General features: G+C 40.4%; 2 protein-coding genes across 13 annotated transcripts in view; one reads left to right on the top strand and one right to left on the bottom strand.

The window, feature by feature from the left end:
* The window catches only part of FAM13C (family with sequence similarity 13 member C), a 115678-nt gene extending 110556 nt beyond the window's left edge, over positions 1-5122 (top strand). For 7 of the 10 annotated variants that reach the window (XM_042033297.1, XM_042033295.1, XM_042033302.1 and 4 more), the window contains 3 exons: positions 1126-1325; positions 2299-2400; positions 3185-5122. In XM_042033297.1, the coding sequence (XP_041889231.1) occupies positions 1126-1325; positions 2299-2400; positions 3185-3308 (426 nt within the window). In that variant the 3' untranslated portion in view covers positions 3309-5122. The remainder of the gene's footprint in view (positions 1-1125; positions 1326-2298; positions 2401-3184) is intronic. The other 3 variants (XM_042033296.1, XM_042033301.1, XM_042033305.1) reach the window with 1 other exon arrangement.
* PHYHIPL (phytanoyl-CoA 2-hydroxylase interacting protein like) overlaps positions 4821-16594 on the bottom strand; it is a 55318-nt gene continuing 43544 nt past the window's right edge. For all 3 annotated transcript variants that reach the window (XM_042033306.1, XM_042033307.1, XM_042033308.1), the window contains exons 2-5: positions 15729-15925; positions 10687-10861; positions 9625-9742; positions 4821-6170 (exon numbers count right to left, since the gene is read on the bottom strand). In XM_042033306.1, coding sequence (XP_041889240.1) covers positions 5636-6170; positions 9625-9742; positions 10687-10861; positions 15729-15925 — 1025 coding nt within the window. In that variant the 3' untranslated portion in view covers positions 4821-5635. The remainder of the gene's footprint in view (positions 6171-9624; positions 9743-10686; positions 10862-15728; positions 15926-16594) is intronic.

The following is a 16594-nucleotide window of genomic DNA, read 5'->3' as shown; positions in this document are numbered from 1 at the left end:
CCAAAAAACTGCTCATAGGCTAACACAGGGTATTGATATTTCAAACAGAGCAAATGCTCTGTAAAATGCAACTTCTATGCATGCCAGAAGTTCCAATGTACAGCAGCAGTTTCTGAGGCACAAACTTCAGTGGGCTGGGTAAGACACCAAAGGCTGGCATTAGTTTTCCATCGTGGCAAACATCTGCAATACAGAAGGAAGCCACTCTTTTCCTTGAAGGACTCTGCTGTCAATATATCTAACTTCCATATCTTATCAACAATGCTTTTATCAATTATGTAGCATGTAAATGCAATTTGTAGTACTTTAATAATATATTGGTGTAATGGAATAGTACTGGTCTCATAGTGGGTGAAGGCAGTGGAATCCGGCTACTTGGAAGTTAATTAGCACGTCTACCAAAAATACTAATTTAATAGTAAGTGGGGCTAGGTTGATTTTAAAAATTATTATTATTTTTTTAGATGACAGTGTAACTTTACATTTCTTTGAAAAATCCCAGTGCAAAGCTTTACACATTTACAGATGGGTATTTAATTGAAAAATTTCTCTGAAATTCCTTAGTGTTACTTGTTAGGAGCTTTGCCCTATGGCATTTTTATGTTTAAGCTTTCGTTTCAATAGCTCAAATTTTCTTCTGAGGATGGAGGAATGTGAGCAAGACACCAATATCAGTCTATTTTAGTAGTTAACGTTAGTAGCTATAAAATTGTGGAATGTCTCCCTCCAACTCTTTTTGCAGCCAGAACATCTGGATACAATGCACGCTGTAGATGGTATATAAGAGGAGTGCAAGTTCCAGCCAGACTGCACTGCTTACATAAATACAGTATGTTAGTTAAATCTTTGCCATGTATAAGGGCTTTTGGGCAGACAGAAATAAGTTGTTGGCTGGAGATACTCGGGAGCAGGGCCAACTTCCATCCTTTTTACTCCTGGTGGGCAACACACAGTAACCCAGTGACCCCAGGAGTGCTTTCATGAACAACCTCAAGTAGACCTAGTATAATCTGTTTCAATGAATACATCCAGGAAGTCAGATCCTAATTCTTTATGTTGTCATACTATTAGCTGTAAGTGTTGTAATTTAAACAATTAATTTAATAATGTTTTGCATTTCCCAAGCAGGAGGAGGAAGACTCAGATGAGGACCATTCTCAAAGCAGCCACGAGTTATCGTCTGGTCCAATGTCTTGCTTCCCTGTTGAAGAGCACCTGTGTTACTCTCAGGAGGAGAGTGAGCCTGTACATATTTCACCTCTCGATGAAAAGAAAGTTTACAGGCAGACAGCCTTGTCTATGTCCAATTTACATGAGGCAACAATGTAAGTTCTCTCTTTTTTTTTTCTCCAAATGTTTTAAAACATTTCATGTAGACTTTGTAAGTGAAATATGAGCCATACCTGTTGCATAAGAATATTCTATACCAAAGGAGTGATTCAGTGTTTTCTTATGGGAGAAGGAGATTCATTGTTTGGGCAGCATACCTGTGCTTTGAGCTGTTTATTCAAAAAGCTTTGTGCCAGCTCTAGGAAGAGAAAGGTAACTTGTTGAAGATTGTGCCTTCCAGGAACAGATATGTTCTCAAAACTTAGGGGATGGTATCTTTCTTTTGTGTTTTGATTGGGAGGTCTTAGATGCATAAATGAAGCTAACTAGAGTCTAACACAATTGAGAGTAAATAAAAATTACTTAGATTTCTATGTAACTCAACTATGTGTGCAATAGTTTGCTCATAAATAGTAGGAAGATATTTTCCATGCATTTTGTTACTATGCAAAAAAAAAAAAAAAATTACCAGGAGCAAATGTCATAACAGAATTCTTTCTTTGCTTAAAATCCTTTTTCTCTGAACACTAGCTAGAACATGGCCTCCAAAAATGATGCTTCTGGGTACCACTAGCCTTTCCACTGCATCACAGTAATGATTGGGAACAGCTGCAAACAGGAGCAGGGCTTGGATGTTGACTTTAATTCAGTTACAGTATTTCCTCCTGTGAGATGCTGAGCCTGTCAACTCCATTAATTCCACAGAGAATTAAAGCCACTAGCACGACTCGGTCCTAAATGCTTCTCCTCCCCTGTAGACCAGAGTCTCTGCCTTCACTTTATTAGAAGGGCTGGAATACCAGTAAAACGGAAGGTGCACAGCTGTGTGTGGAGTGTGGTGGAATGTCTCAGGGCTCTGGTCAGTGCCTGCCATGGCCCCAGAGCAGAAACTCTTTGCTACCCAAATCCAAGGCTTTTACAATCCTTCCAAGCAAAATGGGGCTTCATGTTCTTGTCTCTGTTTCACAGGCCTGTTCTGCTCGAACATCTCAGAGAAACAAGAGCTGATAAGAAGAGACTTCGCAAGGCTCTTCGAGAGTTTGAGGAGCAGTTCTACAAACAGACAGGAAGGTAACTCAGCAGCTCAACAGAGCCCTCTCTTATCCCCTTTGGGTCCTGGGCAGGGGTGTTTGTCTCTGCGAGGGTGAGCTGGCCAAAGGGGCTTGCGCACCTAAGGGCTGGAAAATACCCTGGAGCTGTCTGGTCTCTGGAGATGTCCATCTGTCTCCCTGCTTAGTCCCTTCAGAATGTGGTCATCCGTGAGGAAAGCCTGGATTTGGGGATCTTTCAGGACACGCCTGCAGTGGGTATAAACCCTACCCCAGCACAGGATATTCCCTGAGCTGAAGGGAGGCTGCTAAAAGACTCTTTCTGAGGATGTCAGTCTGCAGGGAATACACTTGGCAGTTGGGCCATTTTTGAACAGGAGATTTTAAAAACAGAAGCCTCTGTTTCTTTTACCCAGAATAAATACTGGCCATTTTTCACTCTGTTTTTCCTCCTCTTCATTTGGCAAACCTTTTTTGTTGAAAACCGTGGAGGATATGGGCACGGATAACAGTGGTAACTGGTAACAGTTTTCAAAGCACTGTTATGATTTCTCTGTATATTTGAGAATCAAGTAGTTATGCTTCCACAGCTGTCAAGAAAGTTGTCTTGTATATGAAAACTCAGTATTTTAAATATTATTTTATTTCTGTATATTAGAGCTTTTTGGCCCTGTCAAATTATCTTTAGTCATTTAAAGTCAGTAAAAAAAAAATCCAATCCTTATCAGTTGTTGCAGAATTAATTTTTAAGACTGTTTCTCTTCTTACTCATAGAAAGTGATGGTGCTTTTATTTGCTTTTCATAGGAGTCCTCAGAAAGAAGATCGGGTGCCAATGGCTGAGGAATACTCTGAATACAAGCACACAAAAGCCAAAATCAGGCTCCTGGAGGTTCTCATCAGTAAGCATGATATTTCCAAAACGATTTGAAGTGAATGCAATGCTGTGATATTATTCTCTAGGGAAAAAAAAAAAAATCCAAACAAACAAACAAATGTTGAAAAAGAGAAAGTAATTTTACAGGTCTTGGTCTGCTGCACAATTATTTGACACACTGAGATTTTTGATGCACTTTACCAATTATAATAGCTGGGATGAGAGAGGACAGCAATATGCAAGAATATTAAGCACGGGTGAGTGGACTATAGTATATATTTTTCCTTTTGAAAAAGCTTTGAAGTGCACTGTGAGAATGTTAAGAAATTAAAAGGACATTGAAGTAATGTAGATTCTCAGTTTTACCTGCTCCAAAAGTGTGAGGAAGTGCTCTACAGGTTTTTAGTACTTCTTAGTACATGATAATGTGCTACACTTCGTTTCCAGAATCAACATGCACTATAATTAATTAGTAATGTTGGCTCTCAAGGTCTTGATTCACTAGATTAAAAGAAATGAAGTGAGTGAAGGAAAAACTCGGAACATACTCTAGCTTTCAAGACAAAGTTGCCATTCAATTCCAGTGGCTTCAAAGAAAGGTGCACAGGAAGAACCAGTGCCAGGGCTGGGAGTAGAGCAGACTGATGCTGCTTATGCAAGAAAAGGCCAGAACACAACTGCCACATGGAACTATTTTATGTTTTAGAAATGAGAGAAAGTGCTTGACTAAATGAAATAGCTACAGGTTGCTGAGAAGAGATAGAACAGAGGTACTGGCTGCTGTCCTTTTCAGTTGTTCACAGAACCTGGCTCACAGAACTTAAAAGTCAGTAAAAATAGATCAATTGCGTGCTAGTTTTGATTTCTCTATTAACCTTTGCACTTTGGTTTGCCTGATGCTATAACATTCGCTTCTCTAACTACCAAAGCTTGTTTAGGCGCATGCACTTTGTAAAATGTTGAAGTACTTCTTGTGTTATAAATTGCCACATATATATATAAAAACAGGACTAGATTACTGCATTATGCTAAGATATTTTGGATAGATGAAGTACATGGTATATAAGTGAGTGTCACAGTTAACTGATGAGGACTGCTAAACTTCTTGTTTACTGAAAATAAGGTTATAAATAGTTATTTTTCCATTGGAATTATGCGTCTTTCTTAACTTTCAGAGCACCACACTTCGTAATATTAAGGAGAATTGTCACTGTTTGTGATAGGCCATTGGTGTGAAAAGTGGACTAGTAATACAAGGACTATCAGCAGGTTTTGTACTAGAAATGAAAAGCAGGGATTCTGGGAAATACCTAGCCCAGACAGAAAGGAGGGAAGAATTACTTAGAGAAGAAAAAAAAAAAGGGGAGCGGAACCAGTTGAATCATGTTTAGTGTTTTGCTCTACCTGCCATTTTGTATTGACCACATAGTATAAGCAACCTGTTTTCTATCTTGGTAAGACGATTTTGATTTTATAAAGCCTATTATGTACCATGTTTGTATTTATGTATGTAATGGCATGATTTGGAAGATGTACACATCTTCAAGTAGTTTGGAGGAAAAAATATGAACACTAAAAAAAGGAATTTTTTATTTTGCAGCTATTTGTTGTTTCAGTGTACTGACTTAATAATTTATAACTTAACTTTTATGAATCAGAAATGGTCTTCATAAATCTGTTTTAATTAAAGTCATCTAGAGCAACAGGAACAGATACAGAGCTATTTGAAGTTTACAAACTACATCTTTGATAAGGGAAAATGATTTAATGACATATGTATACAATTGATATTAAAATGTAATCTATATATTCTATATGATTGTATAATATTTTATACAATGGTACAAATAAAATATTTTTCTATTATATTTATTATGTCAAGACACAGTTTCTGTTTTCAGTTAGCTAATATAAATAACATAAATAACACTGTCAAACAACACGTTGGAAGTGCTGACATTTCTAGGCTCTGAAATTCAAATCATGCTGCAATTACAACCTTTCATGCTCTTCAGTTATCCCAGTACTTGTTCAGTAGTTAAAATGAATGCATATTTAAACACCATTTATAAGCCGTTATTTTTATTTCACTAAAGCAGTTTATATAGGATTTTGTTATGTTTGGCAAGAAACAGAAAACAATTTTTGCAGCATCTAGGTATAAATGGTTGCCAGAAAGAAATCCAGGATTTCTAATCATTTAAAGCATTGGGGGAACAGAAGGGAGAGAGGGAGAGAAGAAGTACTAAGAAGGCTATTGGAGATTTTGAAGACTGGTGGTTGCTTTTGGTGACAGCGGCATGTGCATGCTTCCGACAGAACCCTCTGACTATGGAAATGGGCAACAGAGGTTTGAAGGCTCCTAAGGAAGGAGGGAAGTTTTAGCGTCCAACACTGATATTGCAGGTCTTGCAGCTGGGATCTTTCTTTGCATTTGCAGTAGACAAGCTCATTAGTTGGTGACCAGTAATTTCTGCAACTGTGCCAAGGGAGAGATCCACAGGATCAGTGTAAATTACTTCCAAAATAACATCCTGGGCATGATGGTAAACCATTACCCCGTCTTCTTCATCACAGGTCAGAAATTTGTTATCTTTTATATTTAGCTGAGGAAGGCGCTGCTTACAGAACTCGTCTCCTGGTGACCCCACGGGGGCGATCACGAGGATGACGTAGTGGTAGGCTGTGTACATGCAGTAGAAGTCTCCAAAGTACAAGTTAGTATTTGGGTTGAAGAGTTTTTCAGCTGCAATCTCATACCTGTATCTTCCATAGGGTGAATCTTGGGGTGGCTTCCCAGTGTTAAACTCAGTGTTGCAGCTAAAGAAGATGCCTTCCAGCTTCCCACTGATTGGAGAGCCATGGCTGCCACTGTTATCCTTAACAGAGGGCTGCATAGCATTCCCATGATGCTCTCTACAAATGAAGGACTGGTATTGATTATTTTGTAACACATGGTAAAGAAAAAGTGGGAAGTTAGGACATCATGCTGTTTGGAAATAGGACTGGAGGGACGCAAAGGAAAACCATTAAACTGAAGGCTGTGGTTAGTGTCATGGTCTTAAGACCAAGAAAATCAAGTGACATCAGACTTGGGAAGAGTGAGAATCACTCCTGCTCAAGGGGAAAATCTGCTTTTCTAGGCTGCCTTCTCTGTCAGCTGTCTGGGTATTACATGCAGGCGAAAAAAAGCACAAACAAAAAAGCCCCCAAACCACAGATATCTTTAATTAGCTGATTTGTTCAGTCTTACACTACATTTCTAACAATAAACATATGTTGAATATTGCAAGTCAGTCTCCATATGTTGAATATACTGTTAGTTAATATGTATTTTTAGCATAGGCAGCATATAGCTCATGTAGAAAACTGCCAGTGAAAGTTATTTCTGAAGGATGCTTTTCAGAGAGATAATAGGAAGGAATGTACTGTCTGCCACTGTCTTTTTTCTCCTCAAATGATCATTTCAATTCTAATTGGTCTACTGCTTCTACTAACTTCAATCAGAGCAGAGCTGGGCACAGAGAATTAGGCAATTTGGTTAGTTTCCACTTTGGTTGGTATCCAGCTTCTGCAGTCGCTAATCCTAAGGGGAAAGAAAGACTAACTTTTTTTTTTTTTTGCAAACTTAGCTCAATTTCATTCCAGTGAAAAGAAATGTACAATGCACAAGTGAATTTTTAAAACCCCAAATCCCAAAGTGCACTCAGCAGCATTAGACTGCTAAATTTAGGAGAACACTCCAAAACACCCTATCTAATCCTCCTTAGCACCTGAGATTTTACGTATAGCAGGGTGTTCCCCAGGACTTGTGCCCCACACATCTCTGGAAGTGCCCCAGTGGCAGCTTTGGCTCTCTTTGCACCTGCAACCACATGATACCTGAAAGGCAACCATCCCCTTTTGCAAGTCCTGCAAACACTGTATTTGCTAGGCACCCTTAGAACAATGCCTTTAAACTCACTGATATGACAGACTAAAAATGCATGAGGCTGTGGGGCTGGAGATTCTTATATCCTTCTCTTGCTTTGCTTTTACGTTTTTCTTTTTTTTCTTCTTTTCCTTATTTCCTTCTTTTAGGAGAGGGGAAACTACCCAAGAAAGACTGTTCTCTCTCTGCTTTTAACTTGCACCAGGTCCATGTAAAATGGTGCTGGTAGCAGTCAAAGCAAACAAACTCAGTGTGTGCGTACAAAACAGCTCTAAATCAATTCAATAATATCTCCAACTGCGATTATTTTTTTTCATTATTTGTAATCTCCTCAGCAGCACATCTTTATTTTACTCTAAGATACATTTCAAAAGTTTTCTGGGCCATTCAAATACTACCTAGTTTTGCCTCAAGCCCTATTTCATATGCCATTGATTGGAGTGGGGGGTATAATCAGTATTTTATGACTGAAGAGATTACTAGGGAGAGAAAAACAAAAAACCAAAACCAAAAAAAAAAAAAAAAAGTTGAATGAGCTTAAATAACCACCTGGAACCTCGGCAAACTGAAAAGTCAGGCTTCCTTCCGAGAAAGTCTGTTCCATTTCTGTGGCAAGATACTGACATCCAGTGGCCAATTAGGCTAATTATAGGTCACCCTTTCAGGGGATCTGAGCTGCTTTGTGGCACTCCCAGCCCAGGTAAGCTGCAGTGACACGAACACCCCTTCTGAGCTCACATCTCAAACCCTCCATTTAGGGGCTGCTCCTTTAGCACCGGGAACAGCTGCCTGCATGCCGATGCTACCAGAGCTTTTCCAGGCTGGGTACTAGTGATGACACCACAGAGACCATTGGCAGGCATGCTGACAAGGAATTTTCCCTAATAGGAAGCATGTGGTTAGGGTTTTTAACATAACATGCAGAAGGGTGTTTTGTGGAAGGATTAGCCCTTGTGACTGTATTAGCCAATTTCCAATCAAAAGAGGTAACCACCAGCCAGTTACTGGTAGTGTAGCTTCCCACTGGCCTGGTAAAACACAGCTTTTTGTCTCCAGCTCACTGAAACAAACTCATCTCTATTGGTGTCGAACCCAGAAAGACCTTAACAGGAAGAAGGGGAAAAGATACAGTGTGCAATCAATTAGAGTCACATTTGGCAGAACAAAGCCAAACCCACAGCTATAAATGCACCTCAGTGGCAATTTTCAGCACTAATGAACACAAAGGCAGATACACTATGATTATACAGCTGAAAACAATGCAACAAGAGAATCAAAACAGCACAGGCATTTCCCTTCTGTGGTATGTGGTATCTAGCCCAGGACGGTAGCAGTGGTTTATGAAGTCCTCAAAGAGCCTCAACAGCTGCAATTCATTCTCTACCTCCACTGAGTTTTGCACTCACTTTGAGTTTTTGTCACTATGTGCAATAAAATAATCCTTCCAAAACACAGAAGGGGAAGAGCAAGCCCATGCCCTGCAATATACAATACACTCTTGGAATAAATCAGATACCCATGAGTACAAAGTAGGAATGTTGCCAAGGATGGTGGAGTCTGTTCTTTGAAGCTGAATTGCCTGGAGTTGTTTTAAAACCTTTCCATTCTAGGCAGGTACTAGTGTGACACTCACAGAAAACTGAAATTACATGGCCCAGCAGGAGCCCCATCTACTGATGAATATTAAAAGATAGTCAATGCAGCAGCCTTCCAACACACTGCTTACCTCTCATCCATGTTCTTCTAACAGGGGAAGGTTACCCTGTGTGGCTGCTCCTGCTCACTCAACACATGAGCTTTGACCCCTTCTATCAAAAAGTCTGCTTTTCTCTTGTACTGACACTTCTGGCCGTGTGTGGGAGGGCACACTGGGTCTCCAACAGGAACAGGGAACCTACCTCCAGCTCTCCTGCTTTTTCATTCCAACTGAAGCATGGTGTTGCAACACTGTCTAAACATCACTCCCTCTCCCTCCTCCCATGATCTATAAATTAACATTCAGATTGCAGAGTCTATATAATTGCATTTGGCTATGGAAATGAGATGGTTGTATGTGGAGAGCAAATATTTGAGATGGAACTCATGCAGGCAAATGCCTATGCACACCATTGTACACTCCCACTCTCAGTCACCTCACTCTCAATTTCTCAGTACAATAGAAATATTTGGCTACTAAACTATCCATTATGATTACAGATACTTTAATCAGGCTGGAGGCCCTATGAGTACCTCAGTTTCTGTTTCAAAACACAGACTTTTTTTGCCTAATGGAAGTTCTGCTTTAAGCAAGGTAAAAGAAATGAGTTGTAATTTATTCTTTGCTTTCTGAATGGGCTATAAAGCATACAGACATTCTGCCCTAGCTTTAGCACAGCTGTCTCCATTTACCTATTTTCATTACTCCGCTAATTTGCCAAAGGACTATGTTTAGTTTCTTACCTGATATAATCAAAGTATTCTTTGTGCTGATTCCGATAAAAAACAGACAGTTTGAGCATACGGCCTGCAATCACTTCAGCTTTTTCCAATAGCTGTGTTAGGTGAACTTTTGAATAATCTGGAAAGGAAAGACAAACTGCTAGCACAGGGGGCAGGAAAAACCACAACACTCTCCAAAAGCCACAGAGACATGCAGGCTGAAAATTGGGAACTGAGTCTTACTGAGTAATACACATCACATAATGCCCCCAGTTTTCAACAGTGGCAACAAGCAAATCAAAGGGCAGGAGCAGGCATTTGTGATTCTCCCCACTCCTTCCCCCATGAAGACTCTGCAAGCCTACAGCAACTTTCAGCTCAGGAATTCCTATGCTAGAGCTGGTTTCCCTCTATTTGGGACTGCAGCAGAGCTCAGGACTGCCCTCTCTGGCTCCTATCAGTTGACAAACTGTTTGCTACAACATACCTCGTTGTGAGCCAACAACCAATGACAGAATGAACAAAGATTGCTCAGGAACCAGCTTAAATGGCTTCCCAACCAACGTGGGATTCATACTGAGCTTGCCTCAAGTCTTCAGCTTTCAGACAGGCATGCACAGTGGCAGCAGATCATGAGCATTCAAAGGAAGCCTTATAAATCAAAGGCAGGCCAAAGTGACCCTTGGGACGGGGTGTGGATGGTGCTGAGGCTTTGCAGCATGCAGAGAAGACAGAGCAGCAGAATGTCTTAAGCTGTCAGGGAGCTGCTGTTCTACCTTTTCCCCACAGGTGCTGGTAGCCAGCAACAGGCACACAAGTGGCCCTTTCCTAGCCTGGGACAAGCAGTAGTGCTAGGCACAGGACTTTGGGACAGCCAAGTTGTGCGCAAGAAAAGAGCAGTCCAGCTGCCTCTGCTTGATGTGCAAACCTTGGCACAGACAAAGCCTAAAGTTCGATTCCAGTCTCCAGGGGTGACTGTTAAAGGCTACCAGCACAGTTGGCACTGGCAGGTGAGCAGCCCAGCCTGGCAGCAGAGCCAGCATTCATTGACTCCAGCCTGTGGAGATCCCTCAGCAATGTTACCTGCGGTGCAGAACTCGATGATTTCACTCCACTCCGAAACGACGTAATCGCCATCGACCTGCTTGGAGGCCGTCTGCACTGCTACCGTGTACTCTGTCCTGGGGCTCAGGAACCAGTGCCCGCGCACGGTCATGGGCAGAGGAACAGCTTTGGCCACCAGCTTCGTGGGTACATCCTGACACAAACGGAAGGACAGAACGACACACGAGTCAGCAGTGCAGCCAAACCAATCTGCCACCCCTTCCTCCACTGTTTTTGCAGTGTAGTCCCCAGCCCCAGGCTCTTCTCTGCAAACCCGAGTTACTGCCCACAGTTTGTTGGTGCAGCAAAGTGAGCAGGGGCAGAGGACAGTGGTGTAAGGCCTGTTCTAAGAGACATGGGGATACCTTGTATGTACAAATTAATGATTTGTTCAGTGACTGTAGCATAACACTATTATATATAGCCCTAATAAATAATTCAGACTAGGGCCTTTCATGCTTAAGCATGCAAACAAAAAAAGCATGCTACAAAGAACAAAGGTATCTTAATTTAAGAGCTTCTTGTGCTCTCATTGTTTTCTTTCAGCCAACATAAACAAAATTCCTCCTGCTGTCAATCAGTCCATCTACACTGCTGCTGCTAGCTTCCAAACTAAATATCAACAGAGAAAATGAAAGACATTGCAGAGTAACTACAGCTGGTTTACATCTATCAAAATACCTTTCTGTACAGGAATAGCCAGAAGAAGCCAAACAGCTTGTGCCTATCACTGAACCTCTTGCTTTCTCCCCCACTGCCCTTTCAGATCCTCTGTTTTGCTCTTCCAATATATCATAGTCCCAGGATGCAACATAGAAAAATAGCTGCTTGTTGGAATTGAAATAGTTGATTTCTACAGTACCAAAGACTTTGGTACATACCACCAAGGGACAGAAAAAATTGAAGAACTGGACAGTCTATGCTAAAACTGTGGGTGAAAGGACTCAGGATGGACTTGAATGATTCTCTGTAGTGTACCTGAGGAGCTGAGATAGAATGAGAAATATTTATTATTGAATATTCACCAGTTAATAACAGAACAGTAAGATGGCTGCCATGTGAAAAGTGGGCACTTAAAATGACATCCATAACTGCCCACCTATAAATACCAGTCCATGATCATCTACCTATGAATACAAGCATAGCAGTCCTTTAAGGAAAAAAAGGAATAGAAGAGAGATATTTTCTGGTCATGATCTCTAAGCAAGGTCTGAAGGATTTTTTTCCTTGTCTTCTATTATGGAAAAAGATCTTTCTCCTTTTGTTTACCTATCAACAAAAAATATTCTTCAGTTTCTGTATTAAGAAACTGTAAAATTAGCAGCTTGGGATATTACAAGAACTGATGTAATTGAGTGATAATCAAGGGTAAAATTTTGTTGTCATGATTTCTCTTTTGTCAATTCTCATTTAAATCAGATAATAGTTAGGAGAAAACTTTATCTGAAAAGGAGACAGTTCTGCATGCTACAATGAATAATATGTAGAGAAAAACTACAAAGAAAAGAAAGGAAACAAATGACATTTAAAGCTACCACCCTGAAAGGCATCCCACTGGACTGAGTCTGCTACTGCTAAGGCAGCCAGCAGGTGCTACAGTTAACATCATTGGTCTTCCTGTCACCTCTTCTTTGGTTATGGTAAAAACAGCTTCCACCTGGGTCAGATCTCTGTGCTCACACCTCAGTGGTGGCTTTTCCCCCATTAATTTTGTCAGTTTTCATGTAACATTAAAAGCCTTGTTGCCCCCAGGTGTCAAAGCCTTGCCTTCCAGCTGTGCATCAGGAACCTCTTTTAACTGTATCAAAAAAAGGGGATGTCTACCAAAAAGAAAAGGGTAGAAAGAAGCGGGCAGACCACCACATTAAACTGAGGGGTTTATGTCTTGCACAGCTGGAGAGGAGGGGCAGGTGTGCTGCTTCTCATAGCTCTAATCTTCTGGTTTTTTTCTAAGCAAACACCTTTTTTTTTTAAAGGCCACTATACAGAGAAAATGTTCACATTGAGATCCCTCTGGGAATTCTCCACTTCTCCCTTTCACATCTCTTCTGCTCAGCTCTCATTCCTGGCTGATCCACCAAAGAAGTGCAAAGTAGGTACTATGCCAGCTCAAGGAGAGCCAGGATTCTGGAGTGGCAGATGGCTGCTCCACTAGCAGCACCCACCAGACAGCTCTAAAGGTACCTAGCTGGCAATAATTTCTAAGAACAGCCTGCAAGCTTTGAATAACTAAGCTTCAAGGTGTATGAGCCACCCTACTCTCCTTTTTGGGAAAAGAGGCACCTTTCAGTCTTCAACTTTCTCCCATTTCATGTTACCCTTCTCTTTGCCAGGTCTGCCCATAGAACACATTTTGTGAACTCAGCACACCCAAATTCTAGTCCTAGTTTTGCTAAATATTTGAGCATTTTTCTTATTACATGGGAGTAGTCATATTTCCATATTTTAAAAAAGACAGGAGGTATACAAAATGAATTGAAAAGAAGATAAAATCTTATTACAGTTCTAGACTGTGCACACCACTACCAATACAAACCTTCTCCTTCACAGAGATGATGACAATAGGCATAAGACTTTATGCTCCCTAAGTATGCTGAATATACTTTATATATTTACCAACAGAAATAGTATTGAAAGGAGGAATCACTCACAGATGCTCTCCCAGGTACACAAGAAAACAAACAACTCCCTTTCCTGAGGAACAGCATGGATGTACCTATCATATTAAGTCTGTATCCCAAGTCACTTACAGCCCTCTGAGCAAACTGGTATTTAATGTTAATTCTGTGTAAGTTAGAAAATGAGCTGGTCCTTTGGGTTATCACCTGTGAGAGAGATGGGCACTTGTAGTGCTTTACCCTACCTGTAAGCTACGTAAGGATGAATTCTCCTTGGACAGCCATCTTCAGGGTGCTGGATGACTCCTAGGAGTAAATCCCAATGCTCTTTTTTATATCTAGGCAGTAGGGCTCACTCTTTTCTCTCTAAAAAGCTCTGCTAGGAGAAAGGGCAGTGCTGTCCCTCACCTTCATGCAAAAGCTTTGTTAGGAAGTCAATGGATGGGTGGGGACTGAAGTCCCTGCTGTGAGGACTCAGCCCCGAGTGCTGCAGCTGCTGGGATATCAGCTCCTGCTGCTGAGCTTCAGCTGGGAAACTCCTATGGCCGACCTTAGAGGGAGGAAGGATGCTTGTCTCTAACCACACCTGGGCTATGCATTTGGAATTTGAGCATTTCAATTATCAACAAAAGTTCGTTCTAGAAGGTGTGTTAAAAACTGCTTAGTACAAAAGATGCATGAAAGCAAACACTCAAGTGCTGTGGCACAGAGTTGGGAGTATTCAGTCTGTGCTTCACTACTGACCACCCTCTCTGCTCTCTGGATCTCTGTCATTCAGGCTTGGGAATAAAACCACCCAAAAAATTACGCAAAAAAAATCTTAACCAATGCACTAACGAAATTAGTAGCAGGCAATTTTTAGTTAATTCTGACAAGACATCCAACTTATTAATAATTTAATTGATAGATTTTAATCTCCTGTTCTTACAAAACCAATGACCTCTGTCCTTTGACTAAACATCACTGCACAGTAAAAAGCTAGGGAATTGCTGAAAAACACAAAATAAATCTAATAGCTTATCTTTATTATACTACAAATACAGTTTTCCCCATCCTCTCCATTTCAAGTCTAGTCTCATCACTGTGATAAAGATTTTGAAGTGTATGTGGTGTTTGCTCTACTAGGATGGCTCTAGTTTTCACAAAAATATATGTTCCAATTTTACACCAGTTTGCACGTGAATGAAAAAACATGTAGAATAATAAAATGAGTGAAATTAAAGAGAATCCATCGCAGGAAGCATTTACATTAGAAGGTATATTTCTTCCTGCAGTGTAAAATGGGAATTTCAATTCAAAGGCTGTCAGTCCAAAATTAGTAAGAGTAAGGAAAAAGCAAATGTACCCTACTTTATTTGCTATTACAGTTAAAAATGGGGCATAATACATGCCTATTAGAACATTAGGTTTAGTAGTGCTTCACACACTGGTTCCTAGCAACTGCAACACCCTGGCCAAACGTGCAAAATTCTCAATTTCAAGCAATAGTAAGTGATTTTTTGCTACTCTTAATGCACATATTACTTACAAAAAAAAAAAAAAGGTCAAATAAGAAAATTATACACCTGCTATTAACAGAAATCTCATGAAAAATACTCTCACAATAAAAACCCTCAGAGAAATTGGTGGGGGTATTTTCTGTTTATCCCACAGGCTTAGAAACCAACAGTTATTTAGGTGCTGATAAAATTACAGCCCTTGTATTTGTTTGGATGGCTGTTTGTACCTCGGCAAACCTTATCTTTTAGATAATGCCAACATTATTTTTAAGTTTGCAGAATGTTCTATCACATTCCATGTTTCTCTAGACATCTCAGTATTTCAACTGTTCTGAGGTCAAAGCAAATTTTGTTGGATTTGGTAAGTACAGATTCTGCAATGCCTTCAATATGTTCCTGCACCAGAGGCTTGAGGAAAGAGGCCAGATGAATATTCAGGTCACAGTGCTGAATGCTGCAAACTAGAATTGCTGGAAGCCTTCCTGAAGTGCATTAGAATTTGTGGCTCTTCTGTTGAAATGGCATGTGTTGCTCTCAGGAGTCTGTCACTGAACAAGGACAGGCAGAGAATACATACATTTTATAAATAATGATGAAAAACTTGTCAGGAATAAAAATGGCTGTCTTGCACTACATTGTCCAGGTTCCAAAGGTGCTTTGAAACGAAACAGAAAAGGTAATGTGCAGTTCTCTGCAAAACAAATGTATTTGTGTGTACATGCACAGAGGCTGGAGACAGAAGGTACTTTGAGTAAACCAAAATTCCATCAGATTAATCAAAACCCACCTTTGCTGGGTGTCCAATTCCTGTTTTGCATGGCTTGGCTTTGAAAGGTTAATAAAACATGGAGATTCCTCTGTTTAAAATCAAGTATTTGTGCCCTGATTTTTTAATGAAAATTACCTTGTGTTTGAATTTGTTGGAATTCTTGTTTTCTTTCTTGTTGAGATCGATGAAGTAATGAGTAATGCGATCCTTGGATTTAGAATCCATGTCCCAAGAAATCTTGAAGGAATCACACGTGATGTTACTTATTTTGATGTTGTGTGGGACTGGAAGCTCCTCCATCTCTGCAATCCCACTATTTTGTGATTTATTCCCTGCATAGAAAATAAGCACGGTTCGTTCAGTGAAGGACCCATTTGAGCACTGTTTTGTGTGCTCCAGTACAAGCACATCCCTGAACAGCCTTTCTCAAAGGCTCACAGGGAGTACTCTGGAGCCAGTGAGGTACAATTAGGCAAGTCTGGATGTCAGTGATGGAAAGCATTGGAAAGGGATGAAATTTCTCAGGTGAATAAGCACTAATAACATGTAAGCAGGGTGCACAGAGTGGCTGGCATCACCACCTGTGTGCGTTTGCAGGCTGACAGTACGAACCAGCTGAAGCTATCAAGTGCTCCAAGGTTCAGTTAAGAAGCCAGCAATGTCCACAGTTAACATCATGGCCCTATCCATATGTGTCAGCGAAATGAACACAAGCAGAAATCATATTCATCCTTAAACCATTTTTCAAGCACAAAGCACAGCCAATCTCTGCAAGGTTTATAGATGGTGGATGCATATGCACATATGTATACACATATTTCAAACAGCAACTCCTTTGAAATGAAACAATTAACATTTTGATGAGCCACAGCAAAAGGTACACACAAGCAAACTTCATTTTCTGTTCTTTATTCTTCCCGTTTTCCCAGCTGAGACCCTGCAGTTTTCTTGGAAAGTTCTTTTTTAATGTCTCTAAGTACATACGGAAGATGAACAAATGA

The sequence above is a fragment of the Corvus kubaryi genome, unplaced genomic scaffold (genome assembly GCF_017639235.1).
Source record: "Corvus kubaryi isolate FWS band 111438036 unplaced genomic scaffold, C.kubaryi_AGA036_p1.0 37357, whole genome shotgun sequence".
Lineage (NCBI taxonomy): Eukaryota > Metazoa > Chordata > Aves > Passeriformes > Corvidae > Corvus > Corvus kubaryi.
The sequence above is the reverse complement of the archived record's forward strand: the minus strand, read 5'-3'. Positions and strand labels throughout refer to the sequence as shown.